Source organism: Engystomops pustulosus, chromosome 3, assembly GCF_040894005.1.
Source record: "Engystomops pustulosus chromosome 3, aEngPut4.maternal, whole genome shotgun sequence".
In the NCBI taxonomy this organism is placed as follows: domain Eukaryota; kingdom Metazoa; phylum Chordata; class Amphibia; order Anura; family Leptodactylidae; genus Engystomops; species Engystomops pustulosus.
Genome location: NC_092413.1, coordinates 129,287,555 through 129,313,236, shown reverse-complemented (window position 1 = coordinate 129,313,236; position 25,682 = coordinate 129,287,555). Strand labels below are relative to the sequence as shown.

General features: G+C 37.6%; 1 protein-coding gene across 4 annotated transcripts in view; it reads right to left on the bottom strand.

Moving 5' to 3' along the window:
• The window catches only part of IMPG1 (interphotoreceptor matrix proteoglycan 1), a 236,679-nt gene that overhangs the window by 13,943 nt on the left and 197,054 nt on the right, over nt 1-25,682 (bottom strand). For all 4 annotated transcript variants that reach the window (XM_072142085.1, XM_072142084.1, XM_072142086.1 and 1 more), the window contains exons 13-15: nt 21,299-22,302; nt 18,383-18,602; nt 12,405-12,615 (exon numbers count right to left, since the gene is read on the bottom strand). In XM_072142085.1, coding sequence (XP_071998186.1) covers nt 12,405-12,615; nt 18,383-18,602; nt 21,299-22,302 — 1,435 coding nt within the window. The remainder of the gene's footprint in view (nt 1-12,404; nt 12,616-18,382; nt 18,603-21,298; nt 22,303-25,682) is intronic.

Genomic DNA, 25,682 nt, shown 5'->3' with positions numbered 1-25,682 from the left:
TTTCAAATATATGAAAACACCCATCACTTGGCTTAGCGACGCCCCCTGCTCCTCTACAGCCAATCCCAAGTGTTGGGAGTTATTCATTGAAAAGGTCACATGTTTCCCAAGAGTAGGGGGGAACCTAATGTGTTTATGATTTTTACTGTTTATTTATATCAGTTCTAGGGAAAGGGGGGTGATTTGAATTTTTAGTTTTAGTTTTTTTATTATAATTTTTTCTTAAACTTTTTTTTATTTTTACTTTTACTATTTTTCAGACTCCCTAGGGTACTTTAACCCTAGGTTGTCTGATCGATCCTACCATATACTGCCATACTGCAATATGGCAGTATATGGGGATTTTACTCATAATTCATTACAATGTACTGATAGCACATTGTAATGAATGGGTTAAAATGAGGTAGCCTCGGGTATTCGGAACACCCGAGGCTACCATGGCGATGGATCGCCGCTCCCCATGCGCCGCCATCTTTTTGAAGCGATCGAGGTGAAAACACCCGCAATCGGTGCTAGCACCGATCGCGGGTGTTACCGGTAAGCCTTTGCTGCAATATGCATCAAAGACTTACCGGCTATGGAGAGGGCTCGGCCCGTGAGCCCTCTCCATGCACCGGGACCCCGCGCGCGTCGGAAGGAGTTAAAGACAAGAGCGCAAGAGGCTTAAAGAAGAGCAGAAACTGCCAGAGGGGGCACACAACAGTATGTCAGTGTGCCTGGTTTACAATCCTTGATCCTGCTGGTACAAATTTAATACAAGTTATTTAATATATGTTCATCATTTATCTTACTATACTGTGAATAGTGTGTTTATTTTTATAACAGGCAGTGTGTATTCACAGTAACAGTATACTGTATGGTTTATTAGGATTGGTTATGCTATCTTTTAAATTCTGCTGACATCTTTCTGCGGACACAGCTAAATGAGGACTTGCTTTTGTGGGACAAGTATTTTTTTTATCGAACTATTAGTTGTTTGATTTAATGTATTGAGACACTAGAAAACAGATTTGTGTTTTGTTTCTTTGATATTTGATGTTTAGTGAGAAGTAAAATTGCCAAAATAATGCTTTCTACACTTTAGGTGAAAATACTATCATAGCAGTATAACATTTAATTAGTTTTTGTTGTTCTATATGTATTTTTAATTTAAAAAATCTATATATATTTGGGAACCCTTTAATGACATTTAACATTTGATTAGTAGGCAAATCTCACTCACAGGTTTTTTAGGATTTCTTCTGTTAAGAACTTTTATTATAATCCAAAACTAAAAGGAGTTTTATAAATTACAAGGCACCTCTGAGTACCTTGGCTTATAATTTATTCACTCCTCCACATTCATCCAGTCCTTCCTGGTCTCCCAAGTTGAGATTCCAGAGAGCTGGTGGCGTCAGATATCAGACGGGACTGGAAGAGTGAGAGGGAGTAAATATATTATAAGTCAATGTACTCTGGTGACATAAGCCGGAGCAACTTTAACTTGCATCATTTGAAAAACATTCTTTTTCCAAAATTGTGGTGCTCTGGGTTATAATAAAAGAGGTTCTGAACAGAAGAAATCCTAAGGAGCAAGTGAGTTGGCCTAGTCTACCGTCTGTCAATCTGATGATAGATGTCCTTTAATGTTTAGATTTTCTTTATACAAAGCTGTGTGAGCGCATGATTTTATATGGTGTAAAGGTTATTTCTCACTGCATTATTTGGGTCAGAATTTTGAAGCAGGATATGAAAACAAAAACCAGTAGTGCATACTAAAGAGAGAAAGCATACAAGATTTATATATTTTCAGTGTTTGTGATCTATTTCTGAACATGGCTTCCAACCCTAATACAAAATGCTGAGCAGAACATTTCTGGAGAAACTGACGTCAGTTTATCGATCGCCTTTTGTAGATTTTTAAATGTTCTCCTTGCAGGATAAATAACATTATATATCACTACTCTTAACATTTGTGTATGCAACTTTATAAATTATGCATTTCTTTAATGTCATCTCCCTATTAAATGTAGGCAGATTCCCCTTTTGTGGATTGCATTTCAGGGACATTTGTCTGGATGTGGAGGAAGGAGAAAGCAAGCAGAGATCTAGAAAACCATAAAGAATTGATACAGGAAGTATATTGGAAAATTGTATCACTTTTTATTACACAAACAATATCAATTATTTGCTGGAATGTTCTCAAAGTGCACAACTCCTTAAAATCTGTTGCCAATCACTAACCATTCAATAATTTATGGGTCCCTTTTTTGGGTTCATGATGAATGCACAAAAATGATTGATTTCTGAAAAACACTCCTATGGTCAAGTAAAATGAATATACTGTAATCTGATTTGAGCTCACCTTTCTTTTACGTTGCAACCAAATTACATCTGCAATTGTATTAAGCACATTCCCATAGACGCACATTTTCACAGTTTTTATAATAAAAATATTTGACTTGCATAAATTGGTAGTGTACCTTCTATTTTCCAGAAATACCACCAAGATTTTCACTGTAATTGTCACTGGTTTTTGGTGTGTACAACTTTGTACTGTAAAAATTTGACATCAACTTATTCTAAAACATTGGAAAGGATGTTGCCTCATAAAAAAGTCACTGCTGTAGTAATGGATGTAAAAACCTACAAATAGCTAGCCCCATAATGATCAATACAAAAAGCAAAGATGTTGAATGCCTTGCTTGACGTAATCTCTGAGCTCAAGGATAGGTGTGTATGCCATAACAAACCAATCTGTGAATCATCTGCTTTCATTAGCTAATGGAGTTTTCTGAGAGACAGTTTTTATGGCAAGAAATGTACATATTGAGCTATTCTTTTAGTGAAAAATTGAAGAAATTATAATGGAAAGCCTAAAATACTGTAGGCTCTTAGCACATATATGACACAATCCTTAGTTGTCACATTCACTCTTAATTTTGGCCTGTTTTTAGTCTTTGACAGCTGTGGTTTTTTTTCCAGAAACAATCCTTTCCCCATTTATAAAAAGATTTAAACAGCCTTGTGATCATTCTCTTACATCTTCTCTAAGATCCTTATGCTCAACTAAATTCTAGCAATAATGAAGCTTGTGTGATAAAACCCTAATGTAAAGCTCCAATACAATTTACTTGCTTAACCCCTTAAGGACGCAGCCATTTTACAGCTTAAGGCTTTTTGAGATTTTTTTTTTCCACATATTGTACTTCATTTTAGTGGTAAATGTTGGCTGATAAGTTTTGCGTTTATTTTCCAAAAAAAGAGAAAATGATGAATTTTTTGAGAAATTTTACTTTTTGGAAATTCAAAATCATTACATTTTCAGGTAGATAGATTTACCACCTAAATAAGTTGCTGAGTAATATTTCCCATATGTCTACTTTACAATTTGCATAATTTTTAAATGTCTGGATAATATATTTTGATGTCATGCGGCTTACAAATCGAATAGCGATTTTCCGTATTTTCAGAATTTACTCTTTTGCGGATAAATACTGTTTTGAATGAAATTTTACATATTTAGCATCAAAACCCCCTATATAACCAACCCATTATCAAATCTACACCCCTCAAACTATCAGAAACAGATTTTAGGAAGATCATTAACCCCTTGAGATCTTCATAGTAATTGAATCAAAATGTTGGTGAAATTTAGAATGGTCAAATTGTGCCTGTTATACGTTCATTTAGCCCTAAAATTTACACATTTCCAAAATATAAAAATAGAAAACCCAACATACAATTTGTTCTGCAGTTTCTCCCAAGAACAGAGACCCCCCACATGTGGACATTACTTGTTTTATGGGTACACAGCGAGGCCCAGAAGGGAAGGAGCGCCCTGCAGCTGCCAGGATTTTCGTTTTCTCGTTGCCTCCTTTTGTAGGCTATAAAATTTCCGCTTTTTCGTTATTGGGGCCATTTGATGGCATTTCTTTTGCGGGATGAGATGCTTTTTCCAGTGTTGCCATTTTTGGGGTTGGTGTCTCCTATTGTTGAAAATTTAGGAACTTGTTCTGTACTGGATTTTTGACTTTTTTTTTTTTGTGTTCACCGTTTAGCCTAATAATCATGTTATCTTTATTCTATGGGTTGATACGATTACGGGGATACCAGACTTGAATATATTTTCTTACATTTTACTAAATTTGTCAAATAAAACCGTAATGTGGGGAAAAATCTATCATTTTTGCGTTGCTGTCTTCCAAGTGGCATAACATTTTTACTTTTTTGGCTACGGAGCTGGTTGATAGCTTGTTTTTTGCAGGACATGTTGTACTTTGCAACAGTATCATTCTGGAGTACATATGTTTTTTTGATCACTTTTTATTGCATTTTTTGTAAGATTGAATAGGTAAAAATGATAATTTTTGGTGGGTTTGCAACTGTTTTTTTTTAACTGCGTTCATCGTACGGGTTCATTAATTATTAACTTTTATTCTACAGGTTGTTACGGAGGCGTTGATACTATATATGTGGGGTTTTTGTTATGATTTAGACTTTTTTTGGGGTTGTATGTCTCTTTATATGTTATGGGGCTTATGGACATTTTTATTGATTTATTACTCTATTTTTTATTGAATAACATTTTTTTTTTAACTTTTTCACTTCTTCCACCATGGGACATGAACAAGCAATCATCTGATTGCTTGTTCATGATAATATCCTGCAATACTGATGTATTGCAGGGTATTAGCAATGTCATCCTATGCACATGCATAGGCTGGCACTGTGCCAGTAAAATGACGTCATAGACGCCATCTTACCAGCAGTTCTTGCAGGCATCTCTGGGGTCACGATCGGACCCCAGAGATGCCATAGCAGTGATGGGCGCCCCCCGAAAACGGTTCGGCGGGGACGATCGTGGGGAACAGATACCCCAGAGGCATGTTAGACAAGTTTAACAGGTTACACTCCCGCGATCGGAGCCCACTCCGATTAGTTACAGCCGGCACCCCGTGTTTCCCAATGTCGGTTCGGCTCCGATCCAGAGCTGAGCCTGCATCAGCTCCGTGGTGGATATATCCGCCACTGAGCGCTAAGTCACTGCCCTAAGGGGTTAATGTAGAAATTTCTTACATTTTCTCAAAGGGATCAAGTCACATACTTTACTCAACTAAACTACCAGCATCCCCAGATATGGTATGAAATACCTTATCTAGTATTTCCTGAGTTTCCTATTACAGTTTTCAAACCGGAACTTAAGATCATACTTAACCTTACCTGAGGGTGCTGCTAGTTTAGTGGAGTAAAATAAGGTTCCCTTTACACAGAACAATGTAAAATCTGATGGTGATCGTCTAGTCAATATATCAGTCAGTGAAGACATTATATAAATGGTTAGCCATTGTATATTTAAGTTTGGTCTCACAGAATGGAAACTGCCCTTACAGTTATTGTTTATATGAGTCAAAGGGCATCTTCGTACTGCTATTATGGGCTATTATGCCCATGTTGTTACAGGGCATGCATCCAATCCTAATGGAACAGGGGAGTGAAAGCAACCTTTTCACTAAGAATGTTGGGAAAAGAATATGCAAATACATTTTTCTTGATGTAAAAAGAAAATATTTGCCCAACTTTTAGAATGACTGGTATTATATCAATACACTTGTAATGAGGTTCTGCTGGATGGGTCCATGATGTCTTATCTAGCCCAGTCAGTTCCCTGCTCTGAAATTCTGATTTCAAATGCAAGCATTGACTGACAGCTGGAATGGCTTCAAAAAGGCGATACTAGATGACAGCCAGACTCCATACCCTGTCAAAATTGGAAGTGGTGATCCTTGTTTTCTGGTAGCCCTTCTTTTAACCTGGCCTGGTTAAATGAGGACTTGGCAAAAGACTGTCACCATGAGTGTATGAAGACACAGGAAAAGGGACTTGGGAATGGTGTTCTTATACCATGAGGGAAGAACCACTGTATTCTTCAGAATGATCATTGTCAGAAATCTCGACCCAAGTAAGATGAATCCAATCATCAAAAAATGCTCCCTATAAATAAATGGCTGACCTTCAATAAGCCTTATAACCTTACAGCCTTTTGCAAATTTGTACTGACACCAAATTGAATAAGCTGATATCATAAGAAATATACACTATTTTCGATGGTTACAATAACTCTGTGGAGGCTATTTCCAGTTACCAGTAAGTACCATGTATTATTTTCGAGAAATATATTTTGAACCTTTAACCTTAGGATACATAATTATCTTTATTTGAAGTCTCAGTATTCATATAGTTAGAGCTGAAATAATAAGAGTTTTTTCTCTTTATATATATTTTCTATACTCATGTTATCGCCTGGAAAGGAAATAAAAGACGAGGAAGCTCTGAGACTTATTGTTGTGGTATTTTCGATAGAGTACTCTCTATAAATCAAGCCCGTTTACTGGTGGCAGCCATTGCAATTAATGTTTTAAAGAGCTATATATGCCATTGGTTGTGTTTTTATTACTGAGATTACTGGAGATTTTGAAATGAAAAAGGACATCAGTGGAGAGAGGTCAGGAGAGGAGCCACTGTGTAAATAAATGATATAAGGCTAGATATGAGGATTTGCTTGTTCTTTCTAATATAACACTCGTAGAAAGCCAATATAAATCATATGATTTTAATAGAGTGAGATGGTAGTGGCATACTAATGATCTTGCTGTAGGTGTTTATCTATATCAGCTGCCTGCCGCAGTTAAGATGAAAAATTAGCAAATCCTTCTTAATTGGACTTTATTATTATGAAATCTTCAAAGCATTAAAGGGAAAGCAGTAATCTAGACTGTACAAGTTTCTTTTTTAGACATGGCTAAAAGACCGTGCAAGAGATACTTCTTGAATTAGGCCAACATTTATTTTTCACTTTCTGCAAAGACTATGTAGAATTAGTCTGTCAATTGGTAGGATGATCTGATCTGATCTGATGCCTTTAAATCCCTTTTTCAACATGGGATTTTTATCCCTTTTCAAAGACCATGATTTCTGTTTTCTGTTTAGGACATTCAGTACTAACTATTTGTTAGGACTGTAGGATATATCATGTAAGTTTTAGTTTAATGGTAGTCTAGCTCTCAAATTACCCCAAAAGTAAAACCATCATTGTGTAGGGCACTTGATACGCTTTTCAGACAAACCCTTTCCAGTTTCCAGTGTGAAGTGGTGATAATGTGTAGTGGTGTGGAGAATAAGAAGATTAAAAAAAATGGGGGCACCAGCAGAAACAACTACATCATCAGTGCACAGAGGATCTCATTTACATAAATAAACAAAATATTTTCTCTTAAACAACAGATTGCATGGAAAACAGAAAGGTTTGTACGGAGAGCTCATAAAGTGCTCCATACAAGGCAAGCTATCCCTGGGAAAGGAACAGGAAGTTCTGAAACTTTTAAGGCATCCAGAGTTCTAGTGACATCATAGGAGATTTGACCCACCGACCAGGGCTACTCTGACCTCCTGAACAAGGACTGCATGCACTGAAAAGGTAAGATTGACTCTGTGGAAGTCCTGAGCACAATTTAGACCCAATATCCATCTCACTCCTGCATACTGTCACCAAAGTAAGCCATTCATCCTATCTAAATCCACACATAGCACTTATATCTGCCATGCTCACATTGTAGTTACTGCATAGCATAGGGGTTGTTATACCACCTATAGGAGAGTACACTTAAATGATATTTTGTGTACATCTCAATGAGAATTCTCAAAAGTTCACAAAGTGAAGAACTTGGATTAGTTATTGAAGCACAGGTGTTATTTGTGTTCTTAAATGTTCAGAATTTCCTGACAATTTCTGAGCTGGAGGTGCGGTAACCAGCAGTTAGATTCAATGGGGGGTTTTCTGGCGTACAAGTCCACAAATAATTGTGAACCACCAGGGATTGCAATTTATTTTTTACGCCATCTCTATGCCATGTGGTTGCGGAGGGGCATAAAGGGGGCACGGACAGCTTAATGGTCACTGGCATATAGTGCAAATTTGTGCAAGATAGGTCCTGCTGTATCTGGTTGTACCCTTGGTGCAGGGTTTTCTCAAAGCGCTGGTGTTTCATAAGTCTCCCCCTCTGTTTAAATTCTATCATAGAAAATGCAGTAGTATTTATTTTTCAAAATCTGTTTAAAATTGGCTCCTGGAATTCTCATCAGACTATTTGGGATGTGCTCTGACATACCATGTGTCGGTGATAAACAGTAGGTATATTACCTCACTATATAAAAACCTAAATCATAAGCCTTTAATAAATTAAAAAAGATCCCTTAAAAATGAAAACGCCTATAACCTTCTGAAAACTGTCACCGGGAACAGATGGTAAATGCTTACATATAGACAAACCTATGTTATAATGGTGCAAATATATATATCCAATGTAAGCTACAAATAATTAAAATAGAATACATCTAAAAGAAGATCAAATGCTGACACCACACAAATCACAATACTCCATGACATACAAGCATTCCCCTACTTAAAAACACCCGACTTACAGATGACCACTAGTTGCAAACGGACCTCTGGAAGTTGGTAATTTACTGTACTTTATCGTTAGGCTACACTGAATGGTTATAACGGTTATCAATGGTGTCTGTAATTAAGTTTTATTGTTAATCCTGGTTCTTATGAGATTCTAACATTTTAAAAATCCAATTGTCACAGAGACCAAAAGAAATTCTGGCTGGGGTTACAATGATAAAGTATACAGTTCCGACTTACATACAAATGCAACTTAAGAAACCTACAGACCTTATCTTGTACGTAACCCCCTTGCCTTGTATATGTAAAATGCCTCATAAGAAATAAATACAAAAAAGCAGAACAAGGTTAGGACAATGGACAGATATTGTATATGGATAACTTGAAAGTTGTACTACACACATATATGGGAATAAGATTTGTATTATAAAATACAAAACCAGAGATCTGAGGTTGGAAAAACAAAAGGTTTATGTAAGGATAAATAATAATTGTAAAGATCAACCTTTTATGACACTAAATACGATTGCCAAACATCATAATACTGTAGTTTCTACCCAGAATGACAACTTGTGAATTAATCCCACAGGTAATGATTTTTCTAAATCCTCTATAATATGATATTTCTATAAAAGGCCTGAAAGAGCAATCATTTTTTCTTAAACATTCCAGATGTAATCTCATTCCAATCTGGATTGTTAGAGCAATTGTCTTTTGCTCTTCCCCACATGGGGAACCCATTCTGGACTTATGTTAGACAGATGTAGAAAACTATCAGCCTAGCCTAAGACCCTTAGTGACTGGAGTAGAAACCTGAATGGGTGGTCACTAAAGGGTTAAAAAAGAGAGGTAACTATTAGGGATGAGCGAGCACTAAAATGCTCGAGTGCTCGTTATTCGAGACGAACTTTTCCAGATGCTCGAGTGCTCGTCTCGAATAACGAGCCCCATTGAAGTCAATGGGAGACTCGAGCATTTTTCAAAGGGACCATGGTTCGGGAATAAAATGTGTTAATTAATTGAAAAAGAATGTCTTCTGATTAGTTAGCAGATGTATACAAACATCTGCAATCTATTCTTCACTGTTCCGCGCGCGTATATTATCTCCCGACAAGTTAGCAGATGTGAAGAACAGTGAAGAATAGAATAAAAACAGTGACCACAGGATCATTTAAGTGAAAAACACAGTGAAGAATAGATTGCAGATGTTCGGCACATCTGCTTACTTGTCGGGAGATACGATGTCCCGGGATCCGCTGCTCTTCTTTCACTGAAGTCTCCCCGATCTCTCCATGCTGCCCCATGTCTCCCTGCTGCCCGATGTCTCCCTGCTGCCCGATGTCTCCCTGCTGCCCGATGTCTCCCTGCTGCCCCATGTCTCCGTGCTGCCCCATGTCTCCGTGCTGCCCCATGTCTCCGTGCTGCCGCCCCATGTCTCCGTGCTGCCGCCCCATGTCTCCGTGCTGCCGCCCCATGTCTCCGTTCTGCTGCTCCCCTATGTCTCCGTTCTGCTGCTCCCCTATGTCTCCGTTCTGCTGCTCCCCTATGTCTCCGTTCTGCTGCTCCCCTATGTCTCCGTTCTGCTGCCGCCCCATGTCTCCGTTCTGCTGCTCCCCGATGTCTCCGTGCTGCCGCCCCATGTCTCCGTTCTGCTGCTCCCCTATGTCTCCGTTCTGCTGCTCCCCTATGTCTCCGTTCTGCTGCTCCCCTATGTCTCCGTTCTGCTGCTCCCCAATGTCTCCGTTCTGCTGCTCCCCGATGTCTCCGTTCTGCTGCTCCCCAATGTCTCCGTTCTGCTGCTCCCCGATGTCTCCGTTCTGCTGCTCCCCGATGTCTCCGTTCTGCTGCTCCCCCATGTCTCCGTTCTGCCGCCCCATGTCTCCGTTCTGCTGCTCCCCGATGTCTCCTTTCTGCTGCTCCCCCATGTCTCCTTTCTGCTGCTCCCCGATGTCTCCGTTCTGCTGCTCCCCGATGTCTCCGTTCTGCTGCTCCCCGATGTCTCCGTTCTGCTGCTCCCCGATGTCTCTGTGCTGCTCACCGTGTTCTTCAATGGGTTCTTCACACATATATATTGTTCTTCACATGCTATTTTGTTCGCACTGTTCCGCGCGTATCTCCCGACAAGTAAGCAGATGTGCCGCACATCTGTAATCTATTCTTCACTCTGTTTTTCACTGTGTTTTTCACTTAAATGATCCTGTGTTCACTGTGTTCAATGTTTTTATTCTATTCTTCATTGTTCTTCACTGTGTTTTTTTTATTAAATGCTCGATCTCGAGCAGGAGAAATACTCGTCCGAGCAACGAGCCATTTCGAGTACCTTAATACTCGAACGAGCATCAAGCTCGGACGAGTATACTCGCTTATCTCTAGTAACTATTTTGAACTAGTCGCAGAATTTTAGCTGATATTCCCAAGAGTAAGGAATCTGTGGCAAATGGCTAAACTTACTTCTTTAGGAATTAATCTTTACAGATAATTTAGACATTTCCACATACAGTAAATATTACATAATTATTTCTAAGACTATCAAAAAGTAAATTGTGGGAACAAGTAACAAAAATCTCAGTAAATTCCAATTAAATAAAAGCTAATTTATGGGTGATTTCTGTAACTGTTCAGTTGAAAATAATCCATACATATAAACAAAGCTATTTTTATGTTAGAGGCAATAAATGAGGAAATCAACTAAGGTCAAAGTCCACAAGAAGCAGAGTCATTAGCTCACCCCAGATGCAACTTACAAGACCTGCCAAGAGCTCACTGCATGCTCAACATAACTCTGCAGTAATTACGTTGATGGAAAGATGGAGCCAAGCAAGAGTCTGTTTCCAAATCTGACTGTACTGTAATCATTAGACAATGCAGTATTCAAGGAAAATACAAATGTTAAAGAAATAGTGCAGGATTACAATATATTTTTGGCTATCACTTATATGGATCCTGTCATAGAAATCAAACTAATAAACATTACCAGTATGTTTTCAAGCAGCTAAAACCCTTCCATAACATGTTCTTTGATGGCCCAGTGTGGTAAAATCATCCAGAAAATTTTAGCACTGAAGTCAAGCTCTCCCTGTCTCAAAATATCCCCTTTAATGTCCAGAAACATTATTAAATGTCTTTCTAGACATCTCGTGAATTATATCATAGTGGATGGGTGTACTGAGGGGGAGAGAGCTTGACTTCTGCGCTATGCTCTCCATCACCCTTTTCATAACCAATTTACATCTCACTTTCAAATTGATTTTCTGGTTGATGCCACTGCAATGGACAATGAAAGAAACATGTTAATTTGTGGTGATTTATTAGGTCACTGCCTGCCTACAAGTTCCCTGTAAATGTATTGTCTTTTGCTTAAAACTCTTAAATGTAGAAGATCCTGGAAAGCTGAGTGTATACAGAGATGCTCATTTGGAGTAAAAAGACGTTTACAACATAATTAGGTATCTCTGCAGATTTAAATGCTGCAATTCTGATCTTAAAGGTGTTGTGTGAGAAAAGAAGGAAAATGTGTTCCATGAGCAGTGCCCCATTCAAGTATAAAATACAACATTGGGTACAGCTAATAGTCTTAGCTAATTTTAAATTATGAGTTGTGCAGAAATTGAAAAAAAGGTAGTTTTTAACCCCCTCATTTCCCAATCATTCTATACATTCAATAAAGGAAAAATTGGAACCCTCCATTACTGTAAAGTATTGCTGTCAATCCCAATACTCAGATACACACCTGAATGTAAAATCGGTGTTAGAGAATGGTTTATTAAATGGTATATTAGTCAAATTTTCATCTTTGGTATTTTTATGGGTTTGTTTCTTTTATCCAATTTAACCTCGACTAAATAAATGAATACAATAGATAATTACGCTCTAGAAGGTCATTGTCCTATGGTTCTAAAATTATAACAATTCTAAATTCACAACATATAGCAGTAAATACCCATCATACTGGTGTTACCTGCATACAGCCCCTTTACCATCTTCAATATGACATTCTGTACCCTCTGGGCAATACTTTGGTTCCAGCTCACAAATACTTTGGCATGGCAGTCCATCAATACTCATGAATCCGGGCTTACATTCACAGGAAGCTTCTCTTGTATAGGAGTTCACTAAACATTCAGAAAACTCATCACATGCCATGAACTTGCATGGGTCAGCCTGGTCAGCTGAAAATAGATGTAAAATGGTTAAATAAAAAAACCAAACATATTTCTATGATAATATATGATTTTTTTTACAGTCAGGCATTCTATCATTACAATTTTTTTTTATATAAACCAATTGGAAGCAGAAGCGTACATTTAAAATGTTATACCAAGTGTATACCATGTTCTTTAACAATGGGATGTCTCTAAGCAGGAAATGGGATGTGTCTTGAAATTGGAGTCAGCAGCCATCAAACTTGGACAAGACTCAATGGAGTATGGGGCAGCTAACAGTTGTTCTTGCTCTGCTGTAAGGAACAGTGAGTAGATACCCTCTGCTGCGATTCCACACAACAAAACGTAGACCTGATCTGTTCTGTCAAGAGATTCACGGCATCCTATCAGCTGTGACTCATCACTGATTAACCCCTTAAGGACGCAGCCTGTTTGCAGGTTAAGGCTCGCAACTTTTTTTTGAAATTTGACCTGCGTCTCTTTATATGGTTATAACTTTTGAACACTGTTACTTATCAAAGCGATTCTGATATTGTTTTTTCCCCACATGTTGTACTTCATTTTAGTGGTAAATTTTGGCTGATACGTTTTGCGTTTATTTACAAAAAAAAGAAAAAAATGATGAATTTTTAGAAAAATTTGCCATTTTCGAAATTCAAAACCACCGCGTTTTCAGGCAGATAGATTTAACACCTAAATAACTTGCAGAATAACATTTCCCATTTGTCTACTTTACATTTTCATAATTTTTGAAATGTTTGGATAATTTATTTTGACGTCACGCGGCCTACAAATCGAATAGCGATTTTCCGTATTTTCGGAATTGACTATTTTGGGGATAAATACTGTTTGAAATCAAATTTTACATATTTAGCAACAAAACCACCTATATAACCAACCCATTTTCAAATCTGCACCCCTCAAACTATCAGAAACAGCATTTACAAAGATTGTTAACCCCTTGAGATCTTCATAGTAATTGAATCAAAATGGCGGTGAAATTTAGAATGGTCAAATTTTGTCGGTTATACGTTCATCTAGCCCTAAAATTTACACATTTCCAAAAGATAAAAAGAGAAAACTCACCATAAAATTTGTTCTACAATTTCTCCTGAGTGCAGCGACCCCCCACATGTGGACATTACTTGTGTTATGGGGGCACAGCAAGGCGCAGAAGGGAAGGAGCACCCTGCAGCTGCCAGGATTTTAGTTTTCTGGTTGCCCCCTTTTGAAGGCTATAACATTTTCGCTTTTCCGTTATTTGGGCCATGTGACAGCATTTTTTTTGCGGGACGAGATGCTTTTTCCAGTGTTACCATTTTGGGGTTGGTATCACCTATTGTTGAAAATTTTGGAACTTTTTTTTGAGGTCATGAGTAGAAAAGCATCAATTCTGTACTGGATTTTTTACTTTTTTTTTTTTTTGTGTTCACCGTATAGCCTAATAATCCTGTTATCTTTATTCTATGGGTCGATACGATTACGGGGATACCAGACATGAATATTTTTTCTTATGTTTTACTAAATTTGCCAAATAAAACCCTAATGTGGGGAAAAATCTATCATTTTTGCATCGCCGGCTTCCAAGTGGCATAACATTGTTACGTTTTTGGCTACAGAGCTGGTTGATGGCTTGTTTTTTGCGGGACATGTTGTTCTTTGCAACAATATCATTCTGGAGTACATATGTTTTGTTGATCACTTTTTATTGCATTTTTAGTGGGATATAATAGGTAAAAATCATAATTTTTGGCGGGTTTTTAACGTTTTTTTTTTACGGCGTTCATCATATGGGTTCAATAGTTATTTAGTTTTATTCTACGGATTGTTACGGACGCGGTGATACTATATATGTGGGGTTTGTGTTATGATTTAGACTTTTTTGAGTGTTATATGTCTCTTTATATGTTTTGGGGCTTATGGGCATTTTTAGTGATTTCTAAAGTAATTTTTTATTGAAAAACATTTTTTTTTACATTTTTTTACATGATCCACCATGGGATATGAACAAGCAATCATCTGATTGCTTGTTCTTGATAATACTCTGCAATACTAATGTATTGCAGGGTATTATCAGTGCCAGCCTATGCAGATGCATAGGCTGACACTTTGCCTTTAAGATGACGTCACAGACGCCATCTTAAAGGTAAACCCTCCAGGCTTCTCTGGGGTCCCGATCGGACCCCAGAGGTGCCAAAACAGCAATCGCCCCCCCCGAAAACGGTGCGGGGGGGCCGATTGTGATGTAAAGACCCCCAGAAGGCATGTTAAATGCCGCGGTCGCGTTGACCGCGGCATTTAACGGGTTAAACACCCGCGATCGGAGCCCACTCCGACCGCGGGTGTTAGCCGGGGATGTCAACGGTAGATTACCGTTGAAATCCCGCGGCTAACGATGCCGGTTCGGCTGCTATACAGCGCTGAACCGGCATCGTCTCTGCGCAGTAGCTGTACTGCGCTGAGCGCTATTCGCGGGACTCAGCGCAGTACAGCTACGGCGCAGAGCGCTAAGGGGTTAAATAATAGCAGGAGCTTGAACAGAATAAAGCCGCTTGCACATGGCGCATGTAACATACCGATTTTAGAGTTGCAAATCTTTTGCATTATACAGTTGCAGCATACTGAGAAGGATTTACAGTACACAAATCCCATCCACACGCTGAATAAACCATTCGACTATTGCTATTCGAAGGGTGAGCCCTGTCATCACTGCCACAGCAAAAATGGGTCACAATGTTTCAAACTTTTGACTTTGTCTCCACTCTCTAAAGTTTTGAACATGAGACTACATTTTATTGTAAATCATCTTGCCTATCTCATACATAAATTTGACCTTTAATTATTTAGCAGATGCTTGTTTTTGCAGATTCTTATGTAACTGCATTGTTACTGTCTTGCTCATCATTTTGTTAGTATTTTGTAAATTCACCATTGGCTTTAAGCACTGCCAGAATCCTTCTGGTCAAGTGCTTGATCAGATTCTAACACGTCTCAACTAAAATATAATTCCAAGTCTCTTCTACACGTTTCCAATGTTGGTGAATATTGGCTGACTCACATGGGTACTAATACAGTTTTTTTTTCAACTCCATTTGCAAGTGTTTAATTGAGTTGAGGTGTAGGGACCAATTTAGTTACTTTACTTCATTGTCATGGAACCATTTCTTCATGAACCATGACATATGTATACTACAAACTAACTTATATTGAAGGATATTCAGCATTAAGTCCTCCATTAATCCACAGCAAGTATTCAACACCTTTGTCTAGTAAAGGAGACCATTGTTGATTCTTTAGCCCCTTTTCCCTTCAATCTTACACACCCTTTTACACCCATCAGAGCCCAGACCCCTTTGCTCACACCTTTCCAACTACTTTTCAAAACTTTTTTGTGAACACTACTTTTTAGTATATTGAAGTTGAAGCTTCTTCACCGTTGTTTAGGCAAGAATTCAGGACCTTTGTAATATGCATTCCCCAGTGCATGCATGGACGTGCACGTGAGCCACCTGTGTTTGCTGTGCCAGAACAGATAGATCTTGTGATTAGCTAACTTTTTGCCTCTGATATTTTGCCTGGACTACTACCTCTTGGCTTTGGGATGCTTGGATGGACTTTATTTCATATCCTTGCAACTGGGACTCACACAATGTTGTTTGGTCATTTTCTTGGCTGAGACTATTGATGACTAGGATGATGCTGTTTCTCTTTTATTGGGAAATGTTCTTCAAGCAGCTTATCGATTTGAACCAGTGGCCTTCATGTGGTAATTAACCTTATAACACTCTGAGCTATTGGGATTGCGACAACAGATTGTACTTTGTAGCAAACAAGCAGAAAAACGATTGTTCCACCGCCAAGAGCAAACAGTAACAATGTTGTTACATGACAAGAATCTGCATAAATAATCATGCGAAATACAGGTGGTCCCCTATTTAAGAACACCCAACTTACAGACGACGCCTAGTTACAAACGGACCTCTGGTAATTGGTAATTTACTGTACTTTAGTCCCAGACTACAATAAACAACTATAACAGTTATCAATGGTGCCTGTAATTAAGATTTATTGTTAATCCTGGTTCTTATGACAACCCAGCATTTTTAAATCCAATATTCATAGAGACAAAAAAAAATTTGCTTGGGGTTACAATTATATGATATATAGTTCTGACTTACATACAAATTCAACTTAAGAACAAACCTACAGAACCTATCTTGTACGTAACCCGGGGACTGCCTGTAGATGAAAGTCATATGTATGTATGGGTCCCCTTTCACACAAGCAATGCAGAGTTTCATCTCTACCTGATCACAGTTTAGTCAGTGAAAAACGGACATTAAATATCAAAGTTGTCTCAGAAACACTTTAGTGAAAGGGATTTGAGATGTCCAAGATGATTGTCTATAAAATAATGGAAGCCTCAGGTTCAGAGTTGTAGTGGATGGGGAGATATGGAAAGTTAAAAGTTGAAAACATTGTTACCCCTTTTGGTTGTTATTGTTATTGGCTACTGTGGATGTTTGTTCTGCACATTTGTGGACATATTTATGTTATAGATTTTGTATATATGTGCATATCCTAAACATAGGCCATCAATGTACTTTTTGTTACCCAGCAGAGGAATAATATATGAAGAGATTAATATTAGGTAATATAAGTATGAGGGATATTTTGTAAAGAATGGAGAGTTTACAACGCTGTTAGATATCTGAAAATGTTCTGCTTCACTTACATTTGCTTATAGGTTAACAATCCAGTATGCACAGTGGAGGCCTAATACTTTATTTATGATTATTTAATATGATTTTAAATGAATATTTAGAATTATAATGTTATGAGCAACAATAATAAAAAAATGCTATTAAGAGGCCAATTTGCCTGAAGAAACAAGGTACAGAGACAAGCGCTATTACAATGATAAACTGTATTGTGATATTCAACCTTGTTTCCAAAAAACAGATCATCAAGCAAATCCTCTATAAAAATTGAAGAAATCATTTTCATATTTTCAAGCTGCTAAAGCTGTCTATGTATATTGGCATCTTTATGTTCCTCTGCAATAGTAGATGCCCAGTGTTTATATTTCATAAGAAATTAACATCGACTTTAATTTCTACCTTGCTTTGTATTCCTTTACACAGCGCATGTAACTAAGGAGAATGTATGCTGCACATCTACTGTTACTCTATTCGGCATCATAGGCATTATCTCTTAATGTGCACACACTTGCCTTGGATATATCCAATAAATTCTGTCCTCCTGTCTCATATAAATACTATTATACTGACATTTGTACAGAAAACACACTAAGTAAATACACATTTATATATGAGAAAGAAACATTCTGTGTGTATTAGTTTGGTTATTTGCACTTTACAACAGAATACTGTTGATTCTTGTTAAATGGACTAATGATTATTATGGGATACTGTATTCTGATCATTAAACTTGCATTTATATATTTTAATTTAAGGGATATAAAGAGGAGTGTTGTTGGGGAATGTTACCTTTTTTTAATTAATTTTTAGATGTCTCCTGTATGGCACACAGTGAACTCAAGGGTAGACATTATAGAGTTAAAATGATCCATTGTTGAGCTCCAGACAGAACAGCAAGTTCTCCATATAATCTTCCAGTCGACTTATTTTCAGTGTCAGTTTATAAATCTTTTATTTGCTTATTTTTAAGGCAACTTTGACAGGAAGGTTATGGTCTTTCACTTCTTACCAGCACAAGATTTAGAACATTTTAGGTACTTGTGTATTCTTACCTGGCTCAATGTCAAGTGAATAACTGTCAATCTGTAGATTTAAGAGTTGTGCTGCAGCATTGCAGAAATCTTCCAAAACACAATGGACAGCCTCGGTGACATTATACGGCAGAGACTTGGCAAATTTCAGCTTGCTGTTCACAATCACGCTGCCTTTCCTGAAGTTGAGGATTTCAAGGTGCTTAAATCCGGTGAGATTGGTTTGAAGGTATGGAAGCAGCTGCAAAAAAGAAAGACTTGCATTATATTAGCTGCGTCGTCGCTGTCTGTACTTTGATATTCCTTGTTGTTTGTCAGTGTATATGCCTGTCTGGAATAACAGGATCCTGGAAAACATACAAATCATTCCTATGAATGTGATAAGGAACATCCAGTGCCATGTGTTACAAATTGGAGGATGTGCAGTATAAAATAATTTACCAAATCAAAGAAAAAATGGGATATTTATACTTAGTGTTGATAGATGTATCAGCTTAGAATTTAACAAATTATTAAATCAGATCTTAAACAGGAATATGTCTCCTAATGAAGATTGCCATACAAGCTCCACAATTCTGTGGGTGGTCACAATAAGAAGGGGGCTGATGGGGGGCACAATATGAGGGGGAACTGCAGGGGAGTAACAATAATAGTGGTCTTTAATATGAGGGGGAGCATTGGGGAACTATATCAGGTGCTAAAATGTGAGGAGGAGCTGCTAGGGGGGCACAATGTCAGAGGCTTAATATAAGGGGGAGCTGGGGGACAAAATATCAAGGAGGCTGCAATATAAAGGGGCCACATGTGACAAGGAGCAGGGAGAACACAATTTAAGGGGGGGCAATGTAAGTCGGAAATAGAGGGCACTAAGGGGGAATTATAATGTGGGGATGGGGTAAGGGGGGACCAAAAGCCATATCTTTTGTCTCTCTTTCTCTGCTATGAAAGTCGGGAGGTGAGCCTTATGATTTGTGGAAATATACAACAATATTTTGCAAAAATCATTGGTAAATGTAATTTCACTTTTAATGACCCCTCATTTCCATCTATAGGCACTTTCAACAGTTACTGTACATTACTGTATGCAGCACTTCCTCTTCTTCTAACATATACATCTGTTAGAGTGTTAAAAAAGAAAACACATGATGGTTTCTGTAGACAAATGCAAATGATCAAGCTGCTTCTTTACTTGCTATTGTAGAAATAGTGGGTCCATCCTGGCAAAAAGAGCGTTCATGTGTTTACCACCAGGATGCAGTGCATGTGCATGCCTCTGGTGTTTATGATTACATGGAAGAAGGCTCTACCAGATTTTTTCTATGTCCCAGTGTTTCTGGTTATGCCCTTAATATCCACACAGCACCCAACAAACAACGCAGATGCCTCCTTACAGTGTGTCCTGAAATACTGTTAGTTTTACAACAAATAACCTTGGAAACTTCACTGGGAAAATAAAAGTTACAAGTTAGCATATATTCTATATTATATGTATAATGATTCAGTAACACAAGTCAGTATTTTTTTTAAATATTTGTAGCTACCCAAATACATTTCTTTCCATAATTGGATAATATATATGGATAAATATATGGAGCCTTCGGTTCACAAAAGGATTTTTTTCTATGAATTTCTGTTTTATGCCCTCCCTGCTGTTTTCCTTCACTTGCAAAAATTGGTTTCATGAAGAGAGTAGGACACTTTTCTCTTTCTTTATAGTTATGTTACTCATTTATCGCTATTGAAGTGGAGTGTCATTACAATCCGCTAACCAAATCTATTGCAGCCCCCACTGTATATATCGTGCACTACTATAAAGTGGAAGCACACAGAGTGAAACAAAGAAATTCCATCTGTACTATATATGCTATATATAAGTATGTACAATCAGTGGTCATTTGTACATAATGCATGGAGAAAGGCAATTTATTTTAATAGCGGTGCTTTCATGGTTGTGAAGATGAAGGTAATGTTGCTTCTGTCAGAAACCTCTTACAAATCTTACATTAAATATGGGTTGTATCAGAATGTAACAAATTATAAATATATCTACTGTAGTACAATGTATGTTGAGGTCTCAGCTCCTGGGCTAGAATATCATACATGTGACATTTGATGTATGGCTGATTGCAATAAAGGGTTAAAGGTAGATGACAGTTTTATTACATGTGCACTATTCCAATCCATGAGGAGTTGTCTCTAAAAATAAAAGTTAGTGTGGGTTGAAAAATGTATTGATAGTATTGATAAATGAAGAATTTTGCATGTATTTGTGGCCTGCATCTTTTGGTTTATTGTAGATGTTTTGTAAGGGATGTTTGGAGGACCCCCTCGACTGTGCACGTATCACACTCCACACAAAGTTGGTACCAATCATTCAGGTATTAAAGCTTTATAGTACTGCAAGAATACTGGATTAGGCAGGATAATAATCGTAGATGCCTATTTGCTTTACAAATATCTATTTTTTTATGCAATTGCCTTACCACTCCTCTGGTTAAGTGTGAAAGGCTACCCCCATCAAGCTTTCTGACAAATTTACAGACTGTATAGGAAAGAAGTGTGTGCCTCTACTTTGGCCACATCTTGGGAAGTTTTTTAAATGAAAAACAAATTAGCATAAAAATTTGACTTTTAAAATGAAGTTAGTGGAAAATTCCATTTAAACCTATGATATGTTGTGGGGGGCTTTCAGAAGTTAGTGAAATTCATGAGTTATTATTTTTATGTATATATATAAAAATATATGACATTTAGCATTTCATTTGATCTTTCTAGAATATCAAGCTGTGTTCTATTAGCTCTTGGCAAGAATTCTATAATAAAGACTCAAATCTTGACTTGCTTTGTTGAAATAAAAGCTACTGAATTGTAGCCTAGCTATGCCGCAGTCCTGCTTTGTGAATACAGTTCTCTTTCCAGTAATGAATGTTTACCCACCAGGTGAAGGAATTGCTGCTCAAGTGCTCTGTATTCTGGAGAACTTTTATTGAAGAGGTCATCAGAAAATGGCATATTAGTCACCCGTAGGCTAAAGAACACAACAAGTTCTTTTCCTTTGTCAGCAGAAGGCGCAGTGCTAGTTGTTAACTGTTCTAATGAAGAGAAGTCTGTAGAATTCTTTGTGAGATAATCCAAACTTGATGTTGAGACTTTTTTATCATTTTGTTCTTTTGTGACGTCCATGACATCATTGTCAATTGGTGTCTCAATACTATACATTTCCCTTTCTGTCACACTAGCAGAGGTGAAACTAGACTCTACGAGAGTAGATGTAGAAGCAGAAGGTATCAGATAATCTCTGTTATCACCAAAGTCAAAGTCAGCTGAGATTGGCGTAGTTCCTTCAAGCAATGGAATTAGTTCTTCAGTAGTTTCTCCAGTTACATCTGTTATTTCAGAATATGTAATTTTGGTTACTCCTAATGATCCAAAAGTTGTTTGTTCAAAGGCTGATCCCAGCTCTTCTATGAATTCTGATGTCTTTGCAGTGGGTTTTTCTAGAGATTTTACTTCTCCCAGAGGAGTTTTACCTAGCTCTTCAAATGTTGGAGTTGTTTTGTCAAACAATTGTAATGGTCCAGGAGTTGTTGCTTGTGTTACCCAAAGAGTGGTTTCTTGAGGTAGCACATCTTGAGAGGAGTCTTCAAGTATTTTAATATCAGAGAAGAAAGTACTCTCTTCGTAGACTCGAGGAGCTTCAGAATGTGATGTAACCACAATATCTGGCTGCAGTTCTTGAGTCGGGGAAACTAAAATAATATTAGAATCTATGTAAGCAGGCAAAGATTTGGAAGTACTGATAAAGGCTGGCTCTGTTGTCCATGATTCATCCTCCGACAAATTTGTGTTTGCTAAGGGTAAAGTATCAGATGTATGAGCCGTGAAATATGTTTTATCTGTAGGTAGGTTTATATCCACCGAATCTTCTACATGATGCTCCTCTGTAATTAAAAAATACAAACATTAGCATGGAAATATTTGGAAGAGCATTAGCATTATCACAGAAAAGCGGGGGAATATTAAAATGTGTTTTTAATGGATTTCTTTTTATAAAATATTTATCATTACGATGATCACATTTTATGTTGTGTTTCCAGTCCTATGACTTATGCCACTAATACCAATAGTTATTGCTCTGTGCTTGTTTAGTAATGTCAGAGGGTTATTGTGGGGCCCTAACTCATAATCCAGTTATTTCTAGTGTTCTCACAGAAAACTGCCAGTATGGAAACCATCTAGCAGGTAGACAGTGATGAGGTCCATAGTTTAAATCAACTCAAGTGATTTCAATGTGCTGTAAGCAAGTACACCCGATGTTAATATTTTGTAACAATATAGCTTTTATTGAATTTATATAAACTCAAGTCTCTTAACAACAGGAGGTGTTGCTATGAAGATTTGAAATGATTAAAGATGCCACTGTTTTCAGTTCAATAATGTAAAGCAAAATTACCTTTTATGTGACTATATGGAAGTTAAAATTAAACACCCCAAAATGTAGAAATAAAACAAACTAATTTGCAATGACCAGTCAAAGTGGTGCTCTATGCAGTAACATTAAAGGACACCGGTCATCAGGTCTCTGCCACCAGTCCTGTCACCTCTTCCTGTTGGAGCAGCTCACAAGGATCCCATCCCAGCCTTTATCTAGTCAATTCATACATTAATCATTATAAAATCATCTATTCTTTATTATGTAAATGAGGCTGGTCACATGGTCAGAGGCAGTGATGTCACCCCTGTTCCCCCTCCCCTCTCCTCCCCTTGCTCATGTCTGTGTGTAATGTATAGTAAAGCATGGCTAGTGTGTGGGCTGCATCTGCTGACATGCTGCATCCTCCTAATACACATGTTAGAGACACAGACATCAGCTACACATGAATCTGACATGTTCTGCTATAACATGGCTGTCTGGAGCTGCTGTATCTCTCCTACACACACACACATGCACACACAGGCTGCAGGGGGCGTGGCCACCAGCACCAGGAAGCACATCATTATACAGCCTCACATCATTATACAGGCTGTCAGTCATGCACTGGGGGTGTGGCTGTGCCTCCCACTCATGAATAGAGTGGACAGCTTGAATATGCTAATGCTTCATTGGACATTTCACAGGTCATTTGCATACAGCTTTAGGACCTCATTGCTTAGGTTTACAGGCATGTAGAGGGACAATGAAGGGATAGAGGCAATGCTCTCTAATGGCAGTTTATGAAAATATATTTAGTTTAGGAGGGTTATTTTGCATGACGGGTTCTCTTTAAAGAATCTGCTCCTGCAGTCACAACATTTTATTTTAACAAAATGGATGGAATAGTCTGCTGTATGTCTGTTTTGCATCAGTTTATGATTTATAAATGGTTTACATGCTGTGTATTTTGTGAAACAGCTGTAGGACATTGAGTGTTGACGCTCATTAACTGTAGCAGTCACTTACACAAAGACCTAGCGATTTAGGATTGCAGTGAAGTGCATAATCCTGTAAAGCAGTTATATGGTGAGAACAATGTATTCTCACAGGAAACACTAGAACACAGCATGGTAAATTCAATAATAAACGCGTATTTAAAGCATCAATTCATATTTACATACATAACAGTAGACATTAAGTCACATGTAGTGATAAGTCACAGCTTCAGCCTTGTATCGGGCAGTAATACTGTACACATAGGCCCCATTCATCAAAAGTACCACATTTAGTAAATTTAATAAATGTGGGCCATAGCCCTTTTTTCTATGGCTAATGCCCATGAAAGTTCTTTGAGACGTACCAAAGAAACAAGGACTCTGTGTACCTGATTACTGTCCGATACAAGGGTGAAGTTGTGATTTATCACTACATGTGACTTGCTGTCTATTGCTATGAATGTAATTATGAATTGATGCTTTAAATACATGTTTATTATTGAAGTTACCACAGTGTGTTGTAGTGTTTCCTGTGTGAATATAGGTATAAGAGGGTTTAGGGAAGACCCTATGGACACTACTATTGAGAAGCTATAATCCATTGGTTATGGTAAGGGACAAGGGACTCCCTCAGAAAATACCCAAGGGAATAGCTCAAAACTAAAGCAGTAAAGTTCCTTCTGTGAACATTTGGGAATATAATTATTTTATAATAATAAACTGCTGTCAGTTCATTAAAGCTATTAACTGAAATCTCATTTTAACTATTTAAAATTTCCCTTATTTACAATGGAATGCTTATATTACTATATTTTCGTGTATACAAATCTACATCTCCTCATATTCTTTGTGCCTTTACCATTTGGATCCATTGAGAAAGACATAGACATGTCAACACTACCATTCAAGATGTCCTTGGCAGTAGAATTGCTTTTTTGAAAGTTTCTTTTTTTTCAGAAAAATGATGTAAATACTAAATCAATCTCATGAATATTTAACATGATGTTTGTTAATACAGTTTATCTTTAGAAATCATAGAATATTTATTTAATCAGGAGTACAAGCTAATTACATCAATAGTTACAACTTTAGTTACATGACAAAGTGAGGCAGAGCTTTCCATTCTTGTGTTTCCTTTTAAACCTTTAATGGCTTGACCATTTTGCACCTTCCTGACACAGTCTATTTTTTCAAATCTGTCATTTGTCACATTGTGTGGTTATAACTATTTCTAGGTCACATGTCAGCTGCTGGTGTCAGCCCATGAGCCCTCTCCATACAAGGTGGGAATTTGCTGCATATTGCGACGCATGGGAGCAGCCATATTGAATTTGATCGCTGCCCCCTGTGAGGTAATCAGTAGGCGGTGATCAGTTGCCATGAAAGCCTGTTTGGATTTAACTCAGTCATTACAATGTGCGATTTGCACATCGTAATGAATTATGAAAAAAATCCCCATATACAGGCGGTCCCCTACTTAAGGACACCCGACTTACAGACAACCCGTAGTTACAGACGGACCCCTCTGCCCACTGTGACCTCTGGTGAAGCTCTCTGGATGCTTTACTATAGTCCCAGACTGCAATAATCAGCTGTAAGATGTCTGTAATGAAGCTTTATTGATAATTCTTGGTCCAATTACACCAAAAATTTTGAAACTCCAATTGTCACTGGGGCAAAAGAAAAAAAATTGTCTAGAACTTCCATTATAAAATATACAGTTTCGACTTACATACAAATTCAACTTAAGAACAAACCTCCAGACCCTATCTTGTATGTAACCCGGGGACTGCCTGTACTGCCATATGGTAATCAGGCAACCTAGGGTTAAAGTACCCTAGGGGTCTGAAAAATAATAAAAAATAATAAAATTAAAAAAATAAATAAAAAAAACCTTGAAAATTCAAATCAC